The sequence below is a fragment of the Pogona vitticeps genome, chromosome 1, assembly GCF_051106095.1.
Source record: "Pogona vitticeps strain Pit_001003342236 chromosome 1, PviZW2.1, whole genome shotgun sequence".
NCBI classification, from domain to species: domain Eukaryota; kingdom Metazoa; phylum Chordata; class Lepidosauria; order Squamata; family Agamidae; genus Pogona; species Pogona vitticeps.
In genome coordinates, this window is record NC_135783.1 from 245,162,247 (window position 1) to 245,189,475 (window position 27,229).

Genomic DNA, 27,229 nt, shown 5'->3' on the forward strand with positions numbered 1-27,229 from the left:
CGGAAGAAGGAGGGATACATGTTATACTGAGTGATATCTATTCTGCTTTCAGTCTTATGTCAAAGTCCAGGGTCCAATACACAGTGTAGTTCAGGATCAGAGTCCAGAGTCCAATACTAGCATAGTCCAGGGCCAAAGTCCACAGTCCACAGTCCACAGTCCAATACCAGCGCAGTCCAGGGTCAAAGTCCAGGGTTCAGAGACAGGAACACGATGCAAGAAACGTGGATGCAAGCTAAGGCTTTGACTCCTTGTTTCCACGAAGTTTCTGGCTTCACTGGAAGCTTGTTTTATAATGAAACAGCTCCTTGAGCTGCTGGAAAGCTTTCTATTCTGCTAATACTCAGGACTAGATGAACGTAGGTCTCTGTGGAAAGCCTTTGAGCGATCCTCTGATCTTCTTGTCCTAAGTCTTTCCCGAAGCCTGCCCCGAAGCCTGTCTGCTGTGGAGGGAGAATCTGGAGGCGGTTCAGGTGTTTCTGATCTCTCCACATTCTCCTCAGCCACAGTTAACCCTTCTGGGTCCAGGACTTCGGAAGCACTCATGACAGGTATATAAATTAAAGAAATATATAAATAAGATTAGGCAGGGCTGTATGATGGGGACTCTCCATACTGCCTCTTTCCTCAGGTGTCCCCAGAGACAATTCAGGGGTGCATCACATTACTGAGTGTGTTTTCCTTTAGAGTGAAATAAGTGGACATGTCAGCATCTTGTAATATTGATGTTTATTTACAAAATAAAAATACAGGCTGGGCCTATGCAGAAGGAGGGACACCGTTAGCAATCCACAGCTCTTGTGTCAGATTTCAAAATCCACTGCTCTTGTGTCAGGTTTTACTTACTAGGGGAACATTCTCCAGCACGCACTCCCATCAGAGCCAATTCAATTCCTTGGACTTATCCAGATGGAACATTTGGTTTACATTTAATTGAACAGCATCTGCATACAAGCCTAATGATAGGAATTATTTCTTTTTTTTTCCTCTTGTAATCGTCCTAGATATATGGTCAAGGGTGTGATCCGACAGACATTTTTCCTTCTGTTGCTTGGATGAGCTGGTTTGCTCCCTTTTCTGGTGATCAAACTGTGTGATTGCTGGAATGTACCAACCTGCCCCAGAGCATTCCTACCTGTACCTTTCTGGGTTCCTGTTAGGGGCTGCTACCTTTTTTTGATGCAGGCAGGATAAATTTATTTTGGTTGATTTCCAGCACAGGCAATCTCTGGAAACAAACCAAAGAGAGCTTGTGGCTGTCAGTTTCCCTTCCTCTTTCAATTTCCCATATCAATGAGTTGTTTGAGAAGACAGGCCACTTCATGATACTGAGTAACATTTTCACTGATCTGAGGAGGGGTGGAGGAAGAAAAAGTTTCTTTTTAAAAACTGTATTAGAACAATGCTAAGGCATTGCATCACTTAGTTTAAAACAACAGCAACAACACTTGAAACCTTCCTTATAGAAGCAGGAGGAGAGAGGACAGTGATTTTTTTTGTTTTTGTTGTTTTCAACAAACAGGCTAACCAAAAGGGTCATTTGAAGTGATTATGCCATGTGGATGCAAGGATCACACCAAATGGCATACCACACTTCTACTTGACCTTAAGTGATCCTATTTAACTCATACCATCCAACTCCAAGTGAGCCCATATAGACAAGCCACGACAGTTTGCCATATAGTCAGTTTTTACAACTGAGGAAAAGGACCTTTTTCAATAAGTGCATGTAGGTATATTTTTCAAAGAACCTATGTATCAAGGTTTTCCTAAATATATGGTGACATCAGCTGGCAGTAGAGCAGAATAGCTATCTAGACAATCTCTGTTTCATTCACATAGCTGCCATATTTCCAATAGATGGCTTTGGTCTATAGAATACACATCTCTTTAAAACATATCAAACACAATGTTTATAAAAACTGCCATTTATTCCAGATTATGTGTACCTGACTGTAGTCAAGTTCCTGTCATAGATTTCATGAAAACTTCAAATATAGCTGACAAACTGGTTCACACTGATTATATTAATAAAAATCCTAGGTCTATTGATGTACAGTGGTGCCTCGCTTTACAATTGCCCCATTTAACGACGAAACTGCATTACGATGAACTTTTTGTGATCGCTTCCTATGGGGGAATTTCGCTTTGTGATGAATGGTTCCCTGCTTCGGGAACCAATTCTTCACAAAATGACGATTTTCCAACAGCTGATTGGCGGTTTCAAAATGGCCGCCGGGTAAACAAAATGCCCCCCGCTGTTTTCTGGGATGGATTCCTCGCTGCACAGGCAGCGAAAATGGCCACCCTATGGAAGATCTTCGCTGGACGGTGAGTTTATGGCCCTTTGGATCTCATTAAATGGGTTTTAATGTGTTTCAATGGTTTTTTTTCTTTTCGCATTACGACGTTTTCGTTCTACAGCAATTTTGCTGGAACGAATTAACGTTGTAATGCAAGGCAGAACAGATGGGATTCAGCAGGTTCGCACCTATTCTATAGAACCGCTTCCTAAATGTACTATTGGTTCTTAGAACCGTTTGCTGGCCTGAGATGAATGAAGGAGGAGGGGCCAGGTGACCAGCGACGAGTGGGGGGGCGCAATTAGCTGCCTCCCTTCCTGCGCCACACTGAGCTGTCTGAGGTGGGGTGTGGGTGAGAGAGATAAAGCCCTGGAAAGAGCAGAGGTGTCACTGGGGGGGGGGAGGATGGGTCCTTGACTTCACTGGAGGAAAGCCCATGGCCTCTAGGCAGAGAGGGGGGTGATTGACAAGGCATGAGGGCAGGACACAGAGGGAAAAGTTTGGGGGTGAGACCGCTTCAGTCAAACACCCAACCGTCCTCATTTTACTATGATTTTTGCTTATGTGGTACCTTTTTTAAAAAAATCTCAGAGAATATCCAATGCATGAAGTGGTGACGGTCTCACTGATCCACGCAAGCAAGGTATGCAATAGAAAAGTCACTCACACCACAAAGAGATCAAACCTCCAAGCCTCATTTAGAATAACAAAGAACTCTTCCTCCTGCCCCAAAACTGACAATTTCAGGAGACAAATGGCACACAAATAGCCCACTCTGTTAGAAGGAGGAAGACAGCTATCAGTATTTTAACACTACTAAGATTTACTATTCTTGAAGGCCGTATATCCAGGACCAAGAAAGGAAAACACATAAACATATCAATAGATAAGGGGAATTGAAACTTTTCTCTCCAGACATTCAGGCACATCTTGACCACAGGTCAACGGGGGCGGGCGGGCGGGGGGGCGCAGGGACTCCAAGGGGGAGGGACCATCATGAGAAGGCAGCATTCTCCAGAAAAAGACATACATGCGAGCATACTAATCAAGCATTTGTTGATATTGGTTGTTGTGGGTTTTTCGGGCTCTTTGGCCATGTTCTGAAGGTTGTTCTTCCCGACGTTTCGCCAGTCTCTGTGGCCAGCATCTTCAGAGGACTGGAGTGTTGAAATTGGCTTTCAAGCTTTCATTTCTGAGATTACTTTCAAGTAAGTATGCTTCTTTTCGTTCATAGGATTTTTTAAAAATATAAGAGACATGTAATTTTGCATATGATGAAATACAGATATGTAGAATGGTACACAACCTTTCCATGGTGGTATATTAACCAGAATGAGTACAGGCCATGCCATTTCTGTGGGGAAAAAAATCTCGAGTGTAAAAGGAGAAGATCATCAGGATTGATTCCATTCTTTGCAGGAGAGGAAAAGGGACGATCCACGTGTGGTGGTTTGTGTGTATGCACGTGTGAATTGAAACAGGTGTATTCTCCACACTTAAACCATCTTGATCTCAAGGGGACTTCCCCTGCGTAAATATGGAGAGATCCGGGTTGTGCATAGATTAAATATCATTTATAGACTGGAAGATTACGGGGGGGGGGAAGAGTTTTTGGAGTGAGTCAAAGCGAGTTTAACTTCCATATGATAAATCCGGAGTTCTTTCTGGGGGAACACCCCGAGTTTTACTGAAGTTCTGTAAATCACCTGGCAGGCACAGGGCAGGAGAAATAGTTATCTTCTTGACTTCCCCAGGAAAGCAGCTCCAACGGATCTTCTCCAACCCAAAGCAACACCCCCTGTTTCTTTCCTGAATATAGCTGCAATTCTCACAGTAGCTGGCGGTGGGAAAATCCATATTTCTAATAACAACATATTGCTGCGAGTGATCCCTCCTGTAATAATAATAATATGAAGCATTTGGAGATGGGCTGGTCTGGAATTGACAGTTGAGACCCATAAAGTTGACAAAATACCTGTCCCTGGTGGAAACAAAAATTGTTAGCACCTGTTTGTTGGCATGGTTCAATACAGCTGTGGGCATTGTGGGACTCTCTTTGGGACCCAGCTTAGGAAGATTGTCATGTTGAGTATCTGCGCGTTCAGATTTACCCCTGCATCCTGAGTGTATGCTGGAGGCTGAAGTAAACCAGAACTGCCCTTTCCAATGAATAGGAAACAGTTATTTGGATTCGTACTATCTGTGTGTTTGGTGGTGGGAAGGGAGACGACCTTTTGTGCTCTTTATTACCTTTTCCCATCCTGACCCTGTGCCTTGCCTGCTCCTGCTTGACCGCTCCAGGGTCGGAGTGCCCTGCTCTTCCCTATTATTATGCCATGCCTTTCATTCTCCATCCAACACTGCTTCTCTTTGTTGCTCTCAGAGGATAGTTTAATCGTGTGTGCCAGTTTCCATGAACTCGCCCCACCACCAGCTTCCCATCCCTCGGCCGCCTTTTGTTTCTGAGACACTGTCACCGGACTGGTGTCTCTGTGTCCGTCTGTCTCACTCATGGGAAAAGTCATTTCCCCACTCCCTCTTTCTCTCCCTCTGGGCACGGTGCCACCTAATTCGACCAGTTCCTCTGGCTGGGCACCTAAAGCTGCTCTCCGCCCCTCTTTGCCACTTTCTGAGGTGTTTCGGGAGGGGGGGAGTTTCATCCTTGAATTACCCCTTTTATGGCATGCCAGGGGGGAGAGAGATCGGCATGGAAGCAGGGAATAGTGGGGTGCGGGGGGGACAGGCATCCAAAACAGGGAGGGCAGCAGGGGGAGGAGCACGTCGTGTGTGAGAGAGAAAGCTCAATAGCCCCTTCCATGCTCAGGCACAGCTGCAAGTGCCCGATGCAGAGCCTGCACTCTGGGCATTGTGTGTGTGTATGTGTGTGTGTGTGGGGGGGGAGAGGGAGTTCTGACTCTGGACAGCCGGAGCTCAGTGACACCGAAGGTCACTGTAGGTGCCACAGTCAAAAGCACCTATCTGGCACGGTGGGTACTGTATGGGAACCAGGTTGGATGGGATGTACCGTGAGTGTGGTGTGCTGTGAAGACAACTCGCCAGCCATGCCACCTGTGCCATGGTGCCATGAAGGGAAAGAGGGAACTGAAAGGAAAAAGCGGCCGCCGAGGGTGAGTGGGGGAGGTGGAGCCTGCCAGGGCTCTGAGGGAAGCCATAATCACCACCAGTGCTGCCACCAAAACCAACACCCCTCAAAGCAACTGGCGAGGAGAAGTGGTGGGTGAGGGGTGGAGGGGAAAGATGGAGGAGGAGGAGACCTCAGAGGAGTCAGTAACTGAAGGACCGATTGAGGTGGTGGGGTTGAGGTGGAGTGGCGACAGATTGAAAAGAGACCATACCTTCCAAGCCAGAAGGAAGTGGGGGAGGGGGAGAAGAACTCCACAACAGGTGCACAAAGGCAGCCTCCAGGTAACAGCAAACAGGGCTATCAGTCATTTCAGAAGCAGGAAAGGGGATGGAAGCAATTTTTGCTGGTAAGTTATAGGGTGAAATAGGAGGTAAAGGGAAGGAGAAATGTGTCAGTTCTCTGTCAAACTTGGTCATAAGCACCCACTCTGAGGTGTGTGTTTGTTTGTGTGTGTGTGTTTGGCAGATGCCCACAGTGAGGGTAACAGCAGCGGTATGCCCAAACAGATACACTTATCCAGATGTCTTAATCATGTGAGAAGTAGTTGTGATGATAGGCAGTAGGGAGATCACTGTGGAAGAAACCCTCATCGGATCCCACTGTCCTGGGTATGTATGTATGTATGTATGTATGTATGTATGTATGTATGTATGTATGTATGTATGTATGTATGTATGTATGTATGTATGTATGTATGTATGTATGTATGTATTTATTTATTTATTTATTTATTTATTTATTTATTTATTTATTTATTTATCTATTTATCATTAGGACATAGAACCTGTTGTTAATTTATTTGAATCCCACCACTGGCAAGGCACCACTGTATCTGGTCATTAAGTTTATCTTGTCATCAGAGCTTGCAGTTAAAGGAATTTACCAAACCTGGTAATAATCCTACATATGTTCTTCATTTACCAGTTGTAATTCTGAAACACATGTTATGTGCGATTAGTGTTAGTATACAATGATCCATTTGTTTGTTAGCAGGGACGCGATGGTACTGCGCAGAAGCCTCCATGCTGCAAGGTCAGAAGACCTGCAGTAGTAAGATCGAATCCACGCGACGGAGTGAGCTACCATCGCTAGTCCCAGCTCCTGCCAACCTAGCAATTCAAAAGCATTCAAATGCAAGTAGATTAATAGGTACCACCACAGTGGGAAGGTAACAGCGTTCCATGTCTAGTTGTGCTGGCCACGGGACCACACAAGATTGTCTTTGGACAAACGCTAGCTCTATGGGTTGGAAACAGAGATGAGCCCCATCCCCTAGATTCGGACATGACTGGACAAATTGCCAAGGGGAACCTTTACTTTTTACCTAATCAATATGAAGCCTGGATGGCTACTCGGATCACAGACATACTCTTGCTTGTATGTTTCACGCAAGGTCCTTGTCCCATGAGTGAATGACAGACAGGAGTCATGGTGAGCTTTCTTGGAGGTCTTCAGAAAAAGAGAAGCGTGAAACAAACTTTTCAGCTCAGTGTACCTTTTAACCATTTAGGGTGGGAGGACCATGAAACTGCAATCATTGGTGATACATGAAAGGATCTTAATTCTTCTTCCTCAAATTCCTCAAAGGTCACTCGGAGGGTGGGGGAGGGGGAGTTGCTATAGTCTATAGGAGTTCTATCTCCTTGACCAGGCTTCCTATCCCTTTGAGAGGAGGTCTCGAGGGCCTGTATTGTGTGTTGGGCTCGGGAGACAGGTTAGGGATTCTGTTGGTGTACCGCCCACCCTGCTGCGTACCAACAGTCTCCCTGCCTGAGCTGACAGAGGTAGTCTCAGACCTGGTGTTGAGAACTCCCAGGCTGTTGGTGCTGGGGGACCTCAACATTCATGCCGAGGCTCCCTTGACTGGGGCGGCTCAGGACTTCATGGCCGCCATGACAACCATGGGGCTGTCTCAGTGTGTCATCGGCCCAACACATGAGAAGGGCCATACCTTGGACCTGGTTTTCTCAACGGGACTGGAAGATGGTGGTTTGGATGTGGAGGGGTTGGTTGTGACCCCATTGTCATGGTCAGACCACTTCCTGGTCAAGTTTAGTCTATTAGCTTCTTCTTCCCTCTGCAAGGGTGGGGGATCTATTAAGATGATCCGCCCTCGGAGTCTAATGGATCCAGATGGATTCCTGAATGCTCTGGGGGATTATCCGTCTGATATGGTCGGCGCTCCTGTCGAAGCTCAGGTCACCCTATGGAATAAGGAGATGACCCGGGCTGTTGACACGATTGCGCCTAAGCGCCCTCTCCCTGCTCGCCGAGCCCAGACAGCCCCTTGGTATACTTTTGAACTGCGGGCGATGAAGCGAGAGGGGAGAGGGCTGGAACGCAGGTGGAGGAAATCCCGCTGGGAGTCCGACCGAACACGACTTAGAGCCCATTATCGGGCCTATTTCGTGGCAATACGGCTGGCGAAACGGCAATATTTCTCCAGCCGTATTGCTTCCTCAGAATGTCGTCCAGCAGAGCTGTTTCGGGTGGTCCAGGATCTTCTTCAACCGGGAAATCCGGTGGAGGTCCTGGACTGCTCATCAGCTCGCTGTGATGAGTTTGCCATCCATTTTGAGGGAAAAAAATCGCTCAGATTCGCAGTGGGTTGGACTCCACAGTTACTGCAGAATCAGAGGATGTGTCCAGTGTACCGTGCTTTGGTCAGGTATTAATGGATGAGTTTCAGTTGTTGAGACCTGATGATGTGGACAGGGTGCTTGGATCTGTCCGTTCTACCACAACTCCGCTCGACCCTTGCCCATCCTGGCTAATTAGAAGATCAGCCAGGGGGGTTCGCACCTGGGTCCAGGAGGCTGTGAATGCCTCTTTGAGAAAGGGAGTGGTCCCTACCGCCTTGAAAGAGGCGGTAATTTGACCACTCCTTAAAAAGCCAAACCTGGACCCAAGGCTGGTGGCTAACTACCGACCAGTAGCGAACCTCCCTTATTTGGGCAAAGTGTTGGAGCGGGTTGTGGCTGGGCAACTTCAGGCGCTGCTGGATGAAACGGATTTTCTGGATCCATTTCAATCTGGTTTCAGGCCGGGTTTTGGTACAGAGACTGCCTTGGTCACCCTGTATGATGACCTTTGCCGGGAGAGAGACAGGGGGAGTGTGACCCTGTTGATACTCCTGGACCTCTCAGCGGCTTTCAACACCATCGACCATGGTGTCCTTCTGGATAGGCTGGCTGGGTTGGGAGTTGGGGGTACTGCTTTACGGTGGTTCCGCTCCTTCCTGGCTGACCGTGTCCAGAGGGCGGTGCTGGGGGACAGTTGCTCTGCCCCATGGCATTCATGTCATGGGGTTCCTCAGGGCTCGATACTGTCCCCCATGCTGTTTAACATCTACATGAAACCGCTGGGAGAGGTCATCAGGAGGTTTGGGCTGAGGAGTCAGCAATATGCTGACGACACTCAGCTCTACCTCTCGTTTCCCACCAATCCAGGTGAGGTGGTTTCTGTGCTGAACTCGTGTCTGGACCTGATAATGGATTGGATGAGGGTCAACAAATTGAAACTCAATCCAGACAAGACGGAAGTGCTGCTAGTGGGTGCTTCGCCAGACAGGCTGGAGGGCCATCTCCCTGCCCTGAATGGGGTTACACTCCCCCTAAGGGACAGGGTCTGCAGCTTGGGGTGCTCCTGAATGCCAGTCTAACACTGGAAGCCCAGGTGGACTCGGTGGCCAGGGGCGCCTTCCTCCAGCTGCGGAAACTATACCATCTACGGCCCTACCTAGACGAGCAGAGTCTCATGACAGTTACACATGCATTGGTAACATCCCGTATAGATTACTGCAATGTGCTTTACGTGGGGCTGCCTTTGAAGATGGTCCGGCAACTGCAACTGGTCCAGAATCAAGCGGCGCAGCTGGTGAGTGGTGTGGCCGCCAGGGAACATATCAAGCCGATTCTGTATAAGTTACATTGACTACCAGTTGCTGCCCAGGCCCAATTCAAAGTGCTTGTTTTGACATATAAAGCCCTAAACGGCCTGGGCCCTGGATACCTGAAGGACCGCCTCCTTCCATATGAACCTACCCGGCAGTTAAGATCTAGCCAGGGAGCTCTTTTGAAAGAGCCGTCCCTCAAGGAGGTAAGAGGGACGGCTTGTAGACAAAGGGCCTTTTCGGCAGCTGCCCTCAGACTATGGAATGCCCTCCCGACTGAGATTTGTCTGGCGCCAACACTGATGACATTTCGGCACCAGGTCAAAACCTTCCTGTTCCAGAAGGCTTTTAACTGAAATAATATTAGCTGCGGGTCCAATGGCAATTTTATATATATTTTAATTGTATTTTAATTGTTACATATCTTTATTGTATTTTAAATGCTGTAAGCCGCCCAGAGACCTTAGGGTACTGTGGGTGGCATATAAATAAATAAATAAATAAATAAATAAATAAATAAATAAATAAATAAATAAATAAATTAACTAACTAACTAACTAACTAACTAACTAACTAACTAACTAACTAATTAATTAATTCACATTACTTGAAAATATTTTAATGTATTTTCTTACATGTGCTTACAAGCAAATCCAGGCATGTATATGTCTTACATTAATCCAGAAAAGTCTAGATCTTAGGTCAGAAAGGATAAGAAGTCATGTTTTTAATATTATTATATGCTTGTTTATTTGTTTGCTTGTTTTAATTCTGCAATTTTTTTTCAACATAGATTTTTAATTCTGCAGTGAGTCACCTTGGGTCCCTATCCTAGGAGAAAGGCAGCATAAAGATGAAATAAATAAGTAGGCTTTTAAAATGTGTATTGGACCTTTGTTCAGAAATGACATCTTCAGTTCAATTTAGAATCACAACTTTCAGGGTGAGATATAGAAAGTATGCAAATAAAATCCAGGTTTCAGCAAATCCTATTCAGTTATCCCTGATGCTCAAGGCAAATAGATTTTAGCACTTAAATTTTACTAATTGTTCAGGTCATGAATGTGTTTTTAAAACAATAATAATAATAAAAAAGAAAAACAAGACAATTCTAAATGACATACTAAATTACACTGGCTAATACATTTAATTGATCCAGCGCAAAACCAGGTACAGTATATTTAATTCCATTTACCTCAAGTCTCCAGTATCTTAAACACTTTGTTGCATTAGGTTGCATTCTTGATAAAATAGCTCTATTTGATTAGTATTTATAAGCTTCTCTTGCCTCCGCAAAGATGGGTGTCTCGTGTTGGAATTCTTCTTAAGGCATTTTTCACTTCTTTGTTGCGAAGGCTGTAGATTGAAGGATTCAGCATTGGGATGACCACAGTGTAAAACACTGAAGCCCATTTGTCCTGATCCATGGAGTAGCTAGAACTAGGTCGCAGGTACATAAAGACGGTTGTTCCATAGAAGATGGTGACTGCCACAAGGTGAGAGGCACATGTTGAAAAAGCCTTTTGTTTCCCATCTGTGGAGTGGATCTGCAGGATTGCTGAGAGGATGAATGTGTATGTCACTGCAATTTCTGCTGAGGTGAATATGCCCAGGACGGTGGCAAACATAAAGAGCACCATTTCGTTGATATTAGTGTCAGTGCAAGAAAGAGCTAGCAGAGGGGGAATGTCACAGAAAAAATGGTTGATGACATTGGAGCCACAAAAAGAGAGTGTAAAGGTGAGAATGGTGTGTGTCGTTGCATTCACAAAGCCTACAAGGTAGCATCCAGCCACCAACAGAGTGCACATTTTTGGGGACATGGTAGCAGTATATAAGAGAGGGTTACAGATAGCTACATACCGGTCGTAGGCCATTGCTGCCAGGAGGATGCACTCTGTACTTGCACAGAAGGTAAAGAAATACATCTGTGCAGCACAGCCTGTGTATGAAATAGTTGTTTTCTTGGCTAAAAAATTCTCCATCATTTTAGGTGCAATGGCTGAGGAATATCCGAAATCTAAGAAGGCCAAATGACTGAGGAAAAAATACATGGGTTTCTGGAGCTGAGGGTCAATCCAGATTAAGACAACCATGCCAAGATTCCCAATAAGAGTCACCAAATATATTATCAATACCATGACGAAGCACAGTAATTTCATTCTGGGATTCTCCACTAATCCCAAGAGGACAAACACAGTCATATTTGTGTAGCTTCCCTCAATCATTTGTGGGTTTTTTCCATGATCTGTCAATACTTCAGAATTCAACATGTTGAGGAAATATTGCCTGTAATGTTAAAATGTTCTGAGTTAGCAAGAAATTACATTTTCAATCCAGAACCTTCAGGGTAGAATAAATTGGGCTGCTGGTGTTGATGAGGCAGAGAAAAATGCAAAGCAATAAAGTCTAGACATAGAATTCATTAACTTCAATATCTTGGAAGGGTAGGATGAGCTGGGCATGAGTTACGTCAGCCCATGTGCAGCTATAACATAGCAGATTTCTATGTGGAATTGTTTTGAGACCAAGAATCCTCTTTTGCAGTGGTCTAGGCTCCATGTCCATATCCTATATATATGGTAAATCTATTTACAAGCATGGGCTCCATGTAAGCCCCCAAGAGTGAAGCTTTATAGTATCCAGAGATTAATATGAATGAGCTCCAAGATACATAACAAAGAGGATCCCAAAGTCAATCATTCCAATCATACCAAGAAATTTCAGAAAGTTGTGAAAATACTGCCCTGATTTGTGCATTAGCCAGTACAACAACGGCAGTGGCAAAAAGACAGCAAAACCTTGAGATAACAGTATTTCTCAAAGTGCTTGTGTTTGTTGCTGAACAATGCCCAGTGTGTTTCAGAAAACATTGCAACCCCAGGCACTCCGCTGAAGATGCTGGTGCCACATTCTGGCCTCAAAATATGTTTTATGCATTTGACTCCTTGGCACTACAATGACATGACAACATAATGGAAAAGGAGCATGTTATTATCATGAAATATCACAGTCTTTTCACCCACGCTCCTTGGCTAGTGTCAACATAAAGCAACTGAGTGTGTCGTATAGCATGCAACATAGATGAGGCAGGGAGATTCTAGTTGTCGTGAGTTTGGTTTTGTCTGAAGAGTCACTTAACAAGCCCACATAGGAGTGGCAGACATCACAACAACATGCAGCAAGTTGTAAGATGAAACAAGCTGAGGGGCGGCGGAAAGAGGTAAGAGTAAGACCGGTGTGGAAGGGGCACACGCGGTTAGAATTGTGGTTAGAATTGCACAGGCAAGAATTCAGCACATGCAAGGAATTGGCCCATTCTATTTCTTACCTCTCTGTTGGGTTTTGGTGTACACTAATAAATCTGTTTGGCCTGAAATGCAATAGAATATATCAAAGCTATATCAGTTTCAAGACATTTTCTGAAACATCCTGAATTTTGTGGAACAACTAACATAAGCACTTTGAGAAATACTTTTCTCACTTGAATTTGTTGTTTCTCTTTAATTCCTTCCCTAACTCTTTTTCATGACATCAATAGGACATATTCAAGACCCTGCCTTCATCCTGCATGTAGGAGATGTCTGCTGTGGACTATTTTGGCAGACAGTCATGAAGAACCCCTGTTTGTATGATCTGTCCCATGTAAATCCTGCTTATCCACACTCTCTTATCTGAGACACTGGAGATTTGCTGCCAGTCAGACTAAACAATTCTTTATCTTTCTGTGCAGCTGGATATCCGTGCGGGGACCCAGCTCACACTGCAAGCTATTTGTATAATAGAAAAAAGCAAGGCATAGAATCACAGAACTGTCCCTCTGGAAAGGATACTAAGAACCATTGAGCCCTACACCCTGTTGAAGCAGAAATCCACAGCTTAAGCATCCCTGGTAGAAGTCCATCCTCTCTTTCAAAACCTCAGTTGAACGAGAATCCACCACCTTGCAAGAATCCACCACCTTGCAAGACAGTTCTCATGGCTAAGGTGTTCTTTTTAATGCTTTGTCAAAATCTCCTCTCTTGTAACTTGAAACCTCTACGGTCAGCTCTGCCCTCTGGAGCTACAGAAGATGAATTTGCTCCACATCACAGCTTTTCACATATTTGAAGGGGGCAAGCATTTTGCTCTCAATCTTCTCTTCTCCTGGCTGAACGTGTCATGCTGTAGCCACACTAGTTTAGTTAAATGAACCAGAGCACGGGGTCCAGACATATGGACTGAGATATTCAGTTCCAGGTTCAATCAAAATAGTTGAGCTTGTTGTTAAAAGCTCTTTAACACTTTAGTATTTACAAGTGTAACCAAACATCACCAGCCCAGTTTTTCTTAAATTGTCTATACGTACCAGCTGTGTTAGTATAAGGCACATTTTCTACTACAGAATCACAGCGAATCTTATTAGTTTCTCCAGTCTACAGTACTCAGTACTCCAGTCTACAGTACTGTACTCAGTTTACATACTGCAAGAGAAGGCAATTTGTTTCCTGAAAAAATATTGTATTGACTCACCCTAGTTCTTAACCTTCACGGGATGTGGACCTTTTAAAGGCAATATGGATAGTGATGGAATATCACTCTGGACCTCTGGAGAGTCCTTCTTGTCTAAGCCTAGTGTGTGATGTCAAAGCAGCATTCATATAGAGGCTCTTGGAGACCTCTTGCATGGGGAATGTCCCTTGAGATGAGATCTCCCAATTCTGCTCTTAGCAAAGTGATTCAATTTATACTCAAGGGCTGAGCGCTAAGTACACTAATGTGATGTTTTTTGCAGAGGCAGTTAAAATGCTTGGCACGACTTACAAAATTTTATTAAGATGCCCATACTATGCAAAATGTGTGCTCAGTAACAATCCTATCTAAAAAGTCAACAAAGATGTTCCCCAAAAGTTGCCACTGCTCTCATACCTGTTGGATGCCTTTTGTGGATTTTCAAACTGTTTTACAAGTGACAACACAACTTTTTGCTTCTGTACATTTATTAGTTGAACCTACGAGGGTCTCTTGGTCTCACCCTTGATGTCTATTTGGTCTGTAGATACTGGTCGTATGCCTTGCTTGGCAGAAGACAGTCCTCTCTTACAAGGGCCATCAGATGACAACCCTCCATTTCAATCCTCTGCAAAGGGCTGATTGGTCCAAGTCTAAGTTAAGGCTAAACAAACCTAAAAAGCCAAAAGAATGGGGATAGTGAAGTGGCCCAACAAGAGCTGGACAGCAGACTGACCAGACATGCACATTGCCTGGTCACAAGTTCTTCACTTATGTTGCAGGGTAGCGCATTTCTGTTTAGCCTGAGTTATTATTTCCAAATCAGTGGAATCAACCAAAACAAAACCAGGAACAGATTGTGCCAATGATCATGAATGGTTAATATCCAACATTTTAAAAAGCTGAAAAGGAACACTAAAAGAATTGTAGTGCCGAATGTAATTCAAACAACATTTCTGATGAATTTTAAGTTCACATAAGGAACAGATCTGCATAACTAAACTCAATTGACTATGAACTAGAAGAAATGTGGATTGAAACCAGATATATTATTAGGGAAGAATGAAAAAAGAGGACCGAATATGGAGAGACAGAATGATCTCTGACAAAGATGTCAGACAAGGGTGCATTTTATCCCTTTACCTGTTCAGTCTGTACACAGAACATACAGTGTTTCCCTGAAAATAAGACATGGTCTTATATTAATTTTTGCTCCAAAAATGCATTAGGGCTTATTTTCAGGGTTTGTTTGTTTTTGTTAATTGTACAACAACCTACATTTATTCAAATAGTCATGTCATCTTCTTCTGGTTGCTGCACAATGGTGGAGAGCGGGGTTTCACTTAACTGGGGCTTATTTTTGGGGTAGGGCTTATATTACAAGTATCCTGAAAATTTGTACTAGGGCTTATTTTCAGGTTAAGTCTTATTTTCAGGGAAATGGTATCATATGGAAAACCAGAGAAAAAGAGGATTCAGAGAAAAGAGGATTGAAAACTGATGGAGAAACATCAATAAGCTAACATATATAGATGACTTAGTGGCAGAAAGCAGCAATTGATTGAAATTACTTTTAGAGGCTCTTTCAAAGATCAACAAAATAACATGAAAATGGAAAAGAGCCTCATTCATGTTTTGGTCTTTTGTTGCAATACAACATATCTGTCTCTATTCTTAATTTTACCATTTGAAAAAAAAACCCACTAGTCTATTTCTCTTTCATTGCAATTTTACTTCTCTGCTGTTTGACTATGCTCTCATAAGAAGAGAAGATTCCCTGGAAAAGACCCTGATGTTGGGAAAGATGGTTGGACAGTATCATCAAAGCTACCAACATGAATTTGACCCAACTCCAGAAGGCAGTGGAAGACAGGAGGGCCTGGCATGCTCTGGTCCACGGGGTCATGAAGAATTGGAGACGACTTAACAACTAAACAACAAGAAAAGTTGTTGTATTATGAGCCACAGAAAAAGGGCAGGAAGAAAGAAAACTCTGTGCTGAAAATGTTGAGCCAAGGAAGACTCCCAGGAGTCGAAACTTGAAGTCCATAGTCAGAAAGGGAAGTTATGCTCTGGCCAATGGTCATGTTGTCTGGGGGATTCTGGGAGCTGTAATTAAAAGAAGTAACTTTTTTCAAGGTCAAGGGAGACCTTATCATTGTATATGGGGATGTTAAATGATGGGTGCCAAAAGTCTCAATTACTCCAACCTTCTGTTGGTGACAACGAGAATGCTGACCATTATATCTGAAGTAATGTCACAAGATAGGCCACCTCCTCCAATCTGGTGTCTTCTAGTTGTGATGAACTACATCTCTCATATTCCCCAACCAGCATACTCAAGTGGATAATGGGCTACTAAATGACAGTGAGACCCCTCCTTGGAGCTCACATAGAAGATAAGTGTTCTTGTTGTCCTTCTGTCCCGCCCTCCCTCTTTCCCATAGAAAACTATGCTATCTAGAACAATAATGTGGGGGAAATTAACACGCATCTTAGTAAAACATCATTTTTCAGGCTTTCTTAGAAACAAAAGACCCTAAAGTTTTACTCAGGATAAACTTTAATTTAGGACACTCTTATATTAAGTAGGTCCAGAATAGGACCTGCTTTAATATAATGAGCAGCCCTGACACTTCTTCTTACTACATACTTCTTAGGTTTTGGCAGCTTTCCTTAAAAACTACATTCAGTCCTCTTCTGGTAGCTAAAAATGTCTTCACAGCCACCATGGTAACCAGTCGCCAGTCTCTCCCCCCCACCCCCCAGTTTTTAGGATATAATTATCTGATTGGTAATTATTTCTTGTCTGGTGTAGAAATGAGATGATTCTTCCTTCCTTTTCTTCCTCCCTGGGTTATCCCATGGGGGTTCATAATACAGTGTGCCATCCATCATGGGATGATAATAGAACACATGCTTAACCATTCTGGCAGAATCTACAGGATTTGTCATTGCTCCCAGCACTTATCTGAGACTTATATGAAAAATAATGGTAAAGCTTTTACATTTGATTTTTTTTTCTGGGCCCGATCGGATGCAGACTGCAGAAGGAATGACCAAAGTAGTTGCGCCCTTTGTTGATATTTGCTGTGTACCGTAGTACTAAAAAAAATGCAATACTGTACTAGGTAGTTTGCGAACTGCAGCCAGTTCCCAAAGACCAAAGGGGAAAAATGGAGAGGAAGGTTAATTGTTGCTCTTTGAAGAGCAATTCCCAGGACTGGGGTAGTCAGGTGGATGAGGAACAGAATCTCAGGAGGCATCAAATGACATTGCTTAAAATCTCTTCCTCTTCCTATAGACACCGAAAGTTGGGAAGGTGATGCTCACTGACTCCAGGTACGTTTGGCGACTGATTTTTCTTTTACTACAAGGGCAGGTACTTGTTGTGCTACCATAAAGAATGTTTTGCAGTCACATGACTATGGCAGTCTGCTTGGATTTTGATACTGAGATGGCTAGAATATTATCATCTTAATGACTGAGGCTCTTCAGATTCCTATTAGTTCACAGTTCCAAAATGTTAGACCTCCTTATGATCTAATTCTGTGTAGTGATCTTGCTGTCAAAAAACCCACAGATATCTGAATTTGCCATAGAGCACTTTCCACATCTGTCATCTTAGCAATGTGAAAGATATAATTGTATGCATCCTAAAATGACCAGAACTGAATCTACTATTGATTAAATTACTCAGTGAATAGTAAGTATCTCATATCAATTGTAGGAAATTCTACCAATTTTGTCTTTAGCTTCACATTATGATACTGTATAAGATTTATATTGTATGTTTTTAAGGTTTAAAGCAGTAAATAGCAGAAGTACAGTATATTTACCATATTTTTACCATATGTTTTTACTATATTTTACCATATTTTTACACAATTAAATAATCTGAGTAACAGTGGTGGCTTAGAACATTGTAAAATAGCTAAGGAAATAACAGTACAATGGGTTTTGTAGTATGAATAATTTTGGCTCCTGTACGGCTCTCAAAAAACAACAACGCCACGCTGACTGGGACTCCAAAGGATACAGATTTTCTTTCCTGCCTTTGTCAAGGAAAAGTAAAAAAAAAAAATTGGATATAGGATTCAGCGCGAATTGACAATGGATAAAGGAAATCACTCTGCCTTAAACAAATTCATTCTTCAGGGACTGACAACCCAAAAATGCAACTTCCTCTTTTTATGACTTTCCTGTTGGCTTATGTTGTCACTGTAATAGGGAATCTTGGGATGATTATATTAATCTGTGCTGAATCCCAGCTTCATAACCCCATGTATTTTTTCCTTGGTAACCTCTCCTTTGTTGACCTCTGCTGCTCCTCCGTCATTGCCCCTCAAATGCTGGCTAACCTCTTAGCAAAGATTAAAACAATTTCCTATAATGCTTGTGCTATACAGCTGTTTTTATTTGCTACGTTGACAGATTTGGAGTGCCTTCTGCTAGCTCTCATGGCCTATGATCGCTACATGGCCATCTGCAAGCCACTTCGCTATCCAGTTGTGATGTCCAAGAAGCTCTGTAGACAGCTGATGGCTATAGCGTACTTCCTAGGCGTGGTAGATGCACTGATACATACTTGTAGCACATTCCGACTGCCATTCTGCAGATCTAATGTCATCAACCATTTCTTCTGTGATGAACCCCCACTCCTGGTGCTCTCCTGCTCTGACACATCCATCAATGAGATGATGATATTTATCTTTGTTGGCTGCATTGAAGCAAGCAGCATTGGTATGATTCTTGTTTCCTATGTTTACATCTTGGTCACAATCCTGAGAATGCACTGTGCAGAAGGCAGGCGCAAAGCCTTTTCCACATGTGCCTCCCATCTAATATCTGTTGGCTTATACAGTATCACGGGACAATGCTCTTCATGTATTTTCGCCCCAGCTCCAGCTACTCCATGGACCAAGACAAATGGGCTTCGGTGTTCTATACTGTCATAATCCCTATGCTCAACCCTCTGATCTACAGCCTGAGGAACAAGGACGTGAAAGATGCCCTGTCAAAGGTGCTGAGAAATACAGGACTTCGGAAAGACATTAGATGTGCTTCAAAATAACTATGGGCACATCCAAAGAGCAAGAGCATATTGTGAGAAATACAAAATGTTCTTCAGATGATGTTCTGGGCATGTTTTGGAAGCCTCTGAGGACTTAACCAGCAGAATAACAAAACGCATGCTTCTTTAACAGTCAACGTTTGTGTCATTTAGCAGTTGTGTAATGATTCATTTAAGCAATATTATTTAGCTATGTATTTGCCTAAGAAGGCAATCTCAGGCTTCTTTACATGGAATGGTAATTCCATCAGTCCCTCTTCTAACTAATCCAGGTAATGACTGCTGGCTGGATTGGAAGCAAAATGAAACTACTGAGGCCCAAAACAGACATCAAAGACAGGCTGTAATTAGAGTTGAAAGCATGTTAATCTTGCTCAGCAGTAATTGGGACAGTCTATCTGTGTTTGTGAACACCGATTTCAGAAGATTCCCATGCTGACATCCTGAAGACCAGTTACGAAACAAAATAAGCGAATCTGCATCATCCTTGAGGTGAGAGAAGCTCATACTTCAATGATTAATTAAGAATTTTCGTCTCTTGGCTATCTCTAACGTCTTTTTCTGGCCTCGGGGGGGGGGGGGAACCAAGAAAAAACATTCATTAAATAAAAAAAACATGCAATTAAATAAAAATATTTCCATACATGTAAATGAAAGAAATATGTAAGACACAATGTTTTAAATTCTTAAACTATTTGTGTTTATATGCCACTTTTCTTTCTTTCTTTCTTTCTTTCTTTCTTTCTTTCTTTCTTTCTTTCTTTCTTTCTTTCTTTCTTTCTGTCTGTCTGTCTGTCTGTCTGTCTGTCTGTCTGTCTGTCTTCTTTTCTATGAATAGTGAAGACAGTCATTATACTGTAAAAACACAACTTTGATTCCCATGCAGCTGATATTTTATATTGTTTCCAAGGTATTGCTTAACAAATTTGATAGCACTAATAATTTAGGATATGGTCTACTGGATAGTTCAGTGTTTTTGGTATCTGGCTGTGGGTCCAGACGCTGGGACTTCTGTGCCTCCTTGACAGGGCCTGGACTTGATGATCCACAGGGTCCCTTTCAGCTTTGTCGTTCTAAGATTGATCTGTTACATGAAAGAGCGGTTTCTTTCTATGTCAATAAAAATTAACTTGGTTCTGATTCTATCTACCCTTTCATTATTCTTTCCATTTCTCTCTTACTGACATTTTAAACTATTTTCCTTCCAGCCAAGATGAAAACTCATGCACAAAACTAATGATCTCCAGTTTAGTTTGTTTACCGTTTATTAGTATTACAAGTATTGTCATTACAATTATTATTATTATAACAGTTTATTATTTATTTACAATTTATTGTATCAATTACAATTTATATTAATCCAAATTAGAGATGGGCATGAACTGGGGAAATGGCAGTTCATGCTGGTTCATGTCTCATGGCTACGCAACAAACTATGAACCATAAACCTTCACAAATGTTCAAATGAAATAAACCCTTTTGTGTGATTCAGGACTTCTGGGAGCTGTAGAACAGCCCCTGCATGGTTTAGAAATGTCAGACTTCCACAGTTTTCAGCGGATTCTCCTCGCCCTTCCAAGTTTAATGAATATTGGGTTTGGTACATCTGAGTTATAGCAGCTGGTTAAAGAGCACTTTCCTGGAGGCACCTGAGGGCTGTAACTCAGTCGTCCAAAATCCAATCTTCACCAAAATTGGAGGAGGTGATGGGCAGGAGGATCAGCCCAAGAGTCAGTCCAGGTTTGTAGCAATGGGGGAGGAGGAAGAGGCAACAGGACCATGTAGGGAGGTGACAAGGGCCTGTGGGAAGGGGGAGGCTGTGAGGGTGGGGGGTGTCAGTGTAACAAACCAACAAACCCGTTTGTGGTTCATTTATTTAAACAGTTTGGAGGGCTCACGGTTCGTGGGTAGCCGCAAACTATGAAACACCACGAACCACCATTTTTGTGGATTGTGCTCATCTCTAGTCACCAATCAATTGCTTATGGAAAGTCTTAAGGACCACCACCCCTCCCCCACAACAGTTTTTAAGACACTGAGAGACACAGTGCAGCATTTTCATTTAAAACTCCTTCCTGCTGCCTTTTTCTCACAGCACTCTGTGCCAGTGTCATTTTTTTCCTGTCAGCTTGGAAAAATACCAATAGTTTTACATGACATGGGAATGTTCAGATACGATGGCCAAAGAAAATATTTATGATGAACAGAATTCAGAGTATTTTAAAAATTATTTAAAATTTTTAATTATACTTTTAATAATTACTACTTGTCAGCAAACCCAGAGACAAGAATATTGCTACACCTTATTAAGTACGTGTGCTTCCAGTTAGTTTCTGGTTTCAAATTAAAGTGCTGATTCTAACATTGAATGCCAAAGAGGCACAAAAGTAGGTTGCCAAAAAGACCATGGTTTCCTTTTTTTGTCTGAGTGAACCCTACGATTCACAGTCAGCAGGTTCGTTCTGGATGCCTCTACCAAGTGAAGTGAGGGGAATGAAATTGGGGAGAAGGCCTTTTAGCAGCCTTTTCATGTATTCATATGGTGTCATCTTGGGAGCGCTCAGACAGAGACTCTTCTGTTCTGTTCATCCAAACTTTTAAAGCAGTTCATGTTTTATATTTGGGGCCTAAGCCAATGGTGAGGAAAATTTTGTCCTCACCACATTCTTTTCAGGGATGGTGGCCAGAGGACACATTCTGGTCGTGGGTGATGCTGAAACAAAAAAGGGGCAGGACCACAAATTATACACATAGCCTCTCTCCTGTATCTCACATTCACAAACTCATTTTATATGCCTATTATATATTCTCTCACATACCTTTCTCTGTCCCTCCCATGTAACACATACACCCGTGTATACATACTGTACCACATTTTCTCTCACATATCCTCCATATTGTCTTCCTGGAATATAAAATAGATGGGAAATTCATTACATTTCACATTGTCAAGTGCTTGGGATTTTCTTTGGAACTATATACCTGGTTCCGACTTATGTCTTGCAATAAACTGCAGTTCGTCATGCCACTTTTTAAACCAGCAATAAGTGGTATGTGGTGTTTTTTTTTTTAAAGCATTTGATTCCCTGTCACACAGTGTCTTGGTTTTCTGGTGGGTGTGCTCCATTTCAGGCTTCACACATGTCCGTTCTCATAGATGGCTGCTGTGTGAGTGTGCACTTCCTTTTTCCTCAGATTCTCATTTGTCCTTCTGTTTTGTATAGTTTTTTTTCTCCACCCCACCATCAGAACCTGGCCTTAACTCAATCGTGCTATTTAATCTGTATCCTAACATACCAGTGTTCAGAGGGTACTTGGTTTTTCGCTCCTTAGCATTGACTGTGAGTGTCATCACAAGAACATGTCAGTAAAATAACATTAAAATAATAACTGGCCCTGGCTCAAGACCAGGGCTAGCTTCTGGCCTCATTACAGGTTGGACTCACTGGGTGCCTTCCCTGGCACTATGATGGCATGAGGGAAAAAGGGGCATAGTATTGTCATGGATCATCACAACCTCCTCATCCTCCTCAGGCATCATTGACACAAAGGAAATGAGTATGCCACATATCATGCAAGACATACTTGACTGAGAAAGGTGTGGCTTTGCTGAATCTCTTAACAAGTCTACACAGGAGTGGCAGGTATCACAACAATGCACTGCAAGCCATAAGATGGCAGAAGGGGAGAAAGTATGAACAGTATGGAAGGAACATGTGATAATTAGCAGTGGGAACCTCAAGCAGAAGAAATTAGTCTATGTCACTAAGCAAAGTGATAATACACAATCTTTCTCACCATTCCCACATGCAAGCATGTATGTGCTTTGTGGTGGGAAGGCCCTCCCCCATCACTACTCCCTGCAGCATTAAGAAATCTGGTTATGAGCCCATTTCTCCTGTAACTGTTATTGAGGGAAACATCCTTCAATTTCAAACGAGAGCATTCCTATTTTAATTCTTAATTCTACAGGATGATACTGTCCTTAGGGATTTTCTCCAAAGAGAATTTTTAATTGAGGCACTCTTTATTGTGTAGACCAGTGGTTCCCAACCTTGGGTCCCTGGATGACTACAGCTCCCCCAAATCCTGGTCAACACACCTAGTGGTGATGGCTTCTTGAAAGTTGTAGTCCAAGAATGTCTGGGGACACAAGGTTCAGAAGCATTGATCTAGAGTGATGATCATATCACTTCCTAGACTTTCTTTTGGTGAGCATGCAGACCTGCAAGAAAAATGGCTAAATCTGTTTCAAGCAGGATAATACCTTCTTCCACTTCACACTCTCCTTCTAAGTTACTAATGGAGGCAAACCCAGGGTTTAGCCTAGCTGTTTCTACGGAACAGTGACTCTCAAGCATTATTCTATACGTTTGCACAACTAGCAATATTAATCATACAGGACATGTTTTCATGACAGTGGTCCTCATGAAAACACTCTAGCTGACAGATAACAATCTGTTGTTTTATACCAATACAGTAATTTTTATTTATTCTAGATTTCTTCCCTTCATTACAATATTTGTTAACTATTCCTTGCCAATATTTCAAATCATCCTCTGTTAACTGCATTGGTAACATTCTAAATAAAAAATTAATTTTTGGTAGAATTTTCATTTTTACCAATGCAATCTTTCCGAACCAAGATAACTTAAATTTACCATATTCCGGTAGTTTCTTATTAATTACTTCCTTTAGTTTACTATAATTATACTCCTTTATTTTTTGAATATTTTTTGCTAAATCTATTCCTAAGTATTTAATTGTTTTACATATTTTAAAATCATGTTTTTCAGCAAACCTTTCTTGTTCCATTCTACTATAATTAAACAACATTAATTCAGGTTTTTGCCAATTTATGCTTAATCCGGTTATTTTTCCAAATATTTCTAAGTGGGTTTTAATTTTATCTATACATTCTGAAGGATTTTTCACTGTCAATAAGGAATCATCCGCAAATAAATTAATCTTTATCTTCTTTTCTCCCATACCTTCAATTAAATCATCATTCCTAATTACATTTGCCAACATTTCAATAACCAAACAAAACAGAACTGGAGAGAGAGGGCAACTTTGTCTAGTGCCTCGGCCTAGAGCTATTTGTTCCGTCATCCCATCATTAAGTATTACTACAGAGGTATTCTCTAAATATAATTGATCTGTTATCCCCCTAAACTTCTTTCCAAAACCCCAACCCTTTAACAAAGTCTTTAGTGTTGGCCATTCCACTCAGTCAAATGCTTTAAATATATCTAATGATAAAATGCCTGCCTTCAATTTATTTTTTTCTATATTGTATATGATATTCAAGACCCTCCCAGTTAAGTTTTCCATTTGCCTACCTTTCAAAAACCATTTTGATCCTCTTTGATATATTTTGTAATAAATTTATTAATTCTAGTTGCAAGTATTGCTGTAAATATCTTTGCATCTTGATTAAGTGAAGAAATAGGTCTATATGAACTTGGGACTGTTAGATCTTTATTAGGTTTTGGGATAAGAGTTATCAATGAATGTTTCCATGAATCTGGTATTCTCTCTCCTTCCAATATTTCATTATAGAGCACTTTTAGTTTAGGGATCAATATTGATTTAAAAGTTTTATAGTATTCCGAACCTAATCCATCAAAACCTGGAGTTTTACCATAGTTTAGGTTTACCAAATATAAGAAACTATTATTTAGCTAACCAACTGAGGTTCATTGGTGAAATTAGATAACAATCTGTAAGCCAGAGTTTGTTTTCATGAGGATCACTGTCATGCACCACATAGTCTCATCAAGAACATTTTAATCCGCCTAAGACTCTCCTCAGAGCATCTTTCACTTCCTTGTTCCTCAGACTGTAGATGAGAGGATTCAACATGGGGATCACCACAGTGTAGAACACAGAGATCACTTTGTCTCGGCTCAATGAATAGCTTGAAATGGGTCGGATATACATGAATACTGTGGTCCCATAGAAGATCAAGACAACTGTCAGGTGAGAGACACACGTAGACAAGGCTTTCTGTCTGCCTTCTGAAGAATGGATCTTGAGGATGGTGCAGATGATGTAGACATAGGAGATAATGATCTCTGCTGAGGTGAAGATGCCATAAAATGTGCCGAAAGTGTAAAGCACAATTTCATTATTATAAGTGTCACTGCAGGAGAGCTTTATTAGTGGAGGAATGTCACAGAAATAGTGATTAATGATGTTGGAGCTGCAGAAGGAGAGGCTAAAAGTGGAAATGGTTTGTGCAAGTGCATGAGCAAATCCAATAAAGTAAGCAATACACACCATCTGGACACAAACTTGCTTTGTCATGACAACTGGATAGAGCAGTGGATTACAAATTGCCACATAGCAGTCATAGGCCATGACAGCCAGTAAAAGACACTCAACACTTGCAGTAAGGACAAAGCTGAACAATTGTGTAACACAGCCACCAAATGAAATGGCTTTTCTGGCAACCAAAAAATCAACCAGAGTTTTAGGAGTAATGGTGGAAGAATAGCAGAAGTCCACAAAAGCTAAATTGCTGAGGAAATAGTACATGGGAGTATGGAGTTGAGCATCAGCCCTAACCAAGGCGATCATCCCAAGATTCCCCACACAGGTGATGAGATACATGGCTAGGAAGAACAGAAAACAAAGGGTGGTCATTTCAGGATTTTCTGTTAATCCTGAGAGGAAAAATTCTCTCAGAACAGTATGATTTTCTTTTACCATTGTGTTGCTTAGTGGTGCGTGGCAGCCTCTCCACCTCAGAAAAGTAGAAAGGGGATGGTAGTTATGAGGGAAATGTTTGGGTGCTTCCAGAAAGGTATATCTATTGTGCCTCTTTTATGGGGTTTTGTGAAGGGTCTAAGGGGAAGGCCTCTTGACTTTGTATCTGCCTCTTGCTTTTCTTCTTCTTTTCCCATCATTTGTCTCACCCAGTCCAAATCAATTGAGGAAGAAAATACAGAAATTGCCCTTAGATAGTCACCATTACCAACCTTCTCTGTCCAAACAGTGTTCCATCCGAAAGACCAATGGCTGTTTCAATCTCTTGCTACATTCCAATCGACTTGACTATGGATATCTCCATCTGGGAACAAAATGGTCACAATGTTCCGGAAATATAAAGTTCATTTTTCCCCTGAAGTATCCAATGCTTGGTATCTTGGCAAGAGCAAAAAACAAATATGATTTTTCAAAGAAGGTATACTACTAATGTTCATCCTCATCTTCATTTTCTCAGCAGGCACTTTCAAAGTACTCTTCAGGTTTGCAAAATTGTAATTTTGCAACTTTATTTTTAATCTTGCGTGGAAGACACAGAGCAGCACTGTAACAAGCAGCAGGCAACAAAACCAGAAACATTGAACAGCCAAAATTAATTAATGACATTATACAATAATATTGATAGTATTTAGCTATTGGCTAAAATCCTCTTGTATAGCTGCACAGATGGCTTAATTTTTGGAAGCAAAGTTCCCCAAGTTAAGTAACCACTGTCGCCATTGTTGTTTTTATGTGTTGTCAAGTCAGCTCCGACTTATGGCAACTCTGTGAATGAGCAATCTCTAAGATGTCCTGTCCTCAACAGCCCTGCTCATCTCTTGTAAACTCAAGCCTGTGGCTTCCTTTAGGGTGTCAATCCATCTTGTATTTGGTCTTCCTCTTTTCCTGCTGCCTTCCACCTTTCCCAGGATTATTTTCTTTTCCCAGAGAATCCTGCCTTCTCATGATGTGCCTAAAGTAGGACAATCTCAGCTTCAAAATGTTTGACTCCAGAAAAAGTTCAGACTTGATTTGATCACATTTGCTTATCTTTCTGACAGTCTAGGGTATCTGCAAAATTCTTCTCCAGCACTACATTTAAAGCAACTGAATCCTTTCTTGTCAGCTTTCTCTACTGTCCATCTTTCATGCCTGTGCTTGGAAATACAAGAGTATGGAGGATCTTGTTCTTAGTCTCCAGTGATACATCCTTACCCTCGATGATCTTTCCTAGTTCCTTCTCTGCTGCCCTTCCAAGTGTTAGTCTTCTTCTGATTTCTTTGCTGCAGTCTCCATTAGGATTGATGACTGAATTCAAGTATACAAAATCTTTAACAATTTCAATTACTTCATTAAAGTTGTGTAGTTCTTCTGTAGTCATGGGTTTTGCCTTCTTAATAGGCAACTGCTGTCCTGATGTAGGTATTCTCAGTTGCACAATCAGTCACACAACTTGATAATGTCGACTGAGATTTCGTGACTTCAGACAATTTGCTTCCAAAAGTTATGCTGTTTGTGTTCTGTCAGCATAGCTGGGATCCCAGTACAGAAATAATACAGTACCATGTAAATAC

General features: G+C 42.0%; 2 protein-coding genes and 1 pseudogene across 3 annotated transcripts; 1 reads left to right on the plus strand and 2 right to left on the minus strand.

Annotated features, from left to right (window-relative positions):
- Positions 1-10,117: 10,117 nt before the first annotated feature.
- Positions 10,118-13,559, minus strand: LOC110085659 (olfactory receptor 5AR1-like; annotated as a pseudogene). The gene has a single exon (XR_013540684.1). The product of XR_013540684.1 is annotated as an olfactory receptor 5AR1-like (transcript).
- A 4,349-nt stretch (positions 13,560-17,908) lies between these two features.
- LOC110085658 (olfactory receptor 5AR1-like) lies at positions 17,909-18,905 on the plus strand. The gene is given in 3 exon segments (XM_078387160.1): positions 17,909-17,990; positions 17,993-18,690; positions 18,693-18,905. Coding segments are annotated over 3 exon segments (957 nt in total). The 5' UTR covers positions 17,909-17,944.
- A 4,717-nt stretch (positions 18,906-23,622) lies between these two features.
- On the minus strand, positions 23,623-26,367 carry LOC144586010 (olfactory receptor 5AR1-like). The gene has a single exon (XM_078383500.1). The coding sequence runs from the start codon at positions 25,617-25,619 to the stop codon at positions 24,684-24,686; it is 936 nt and encodes a 311-aa protein (XP_078239626.1). The 5' UTR covers positions 25,620-26,367; the 3' UTR covers positions 23,623-24,683.
- Between the last annotated feature and the right edge of the window lie 862 nt (positions 26,368-27,229).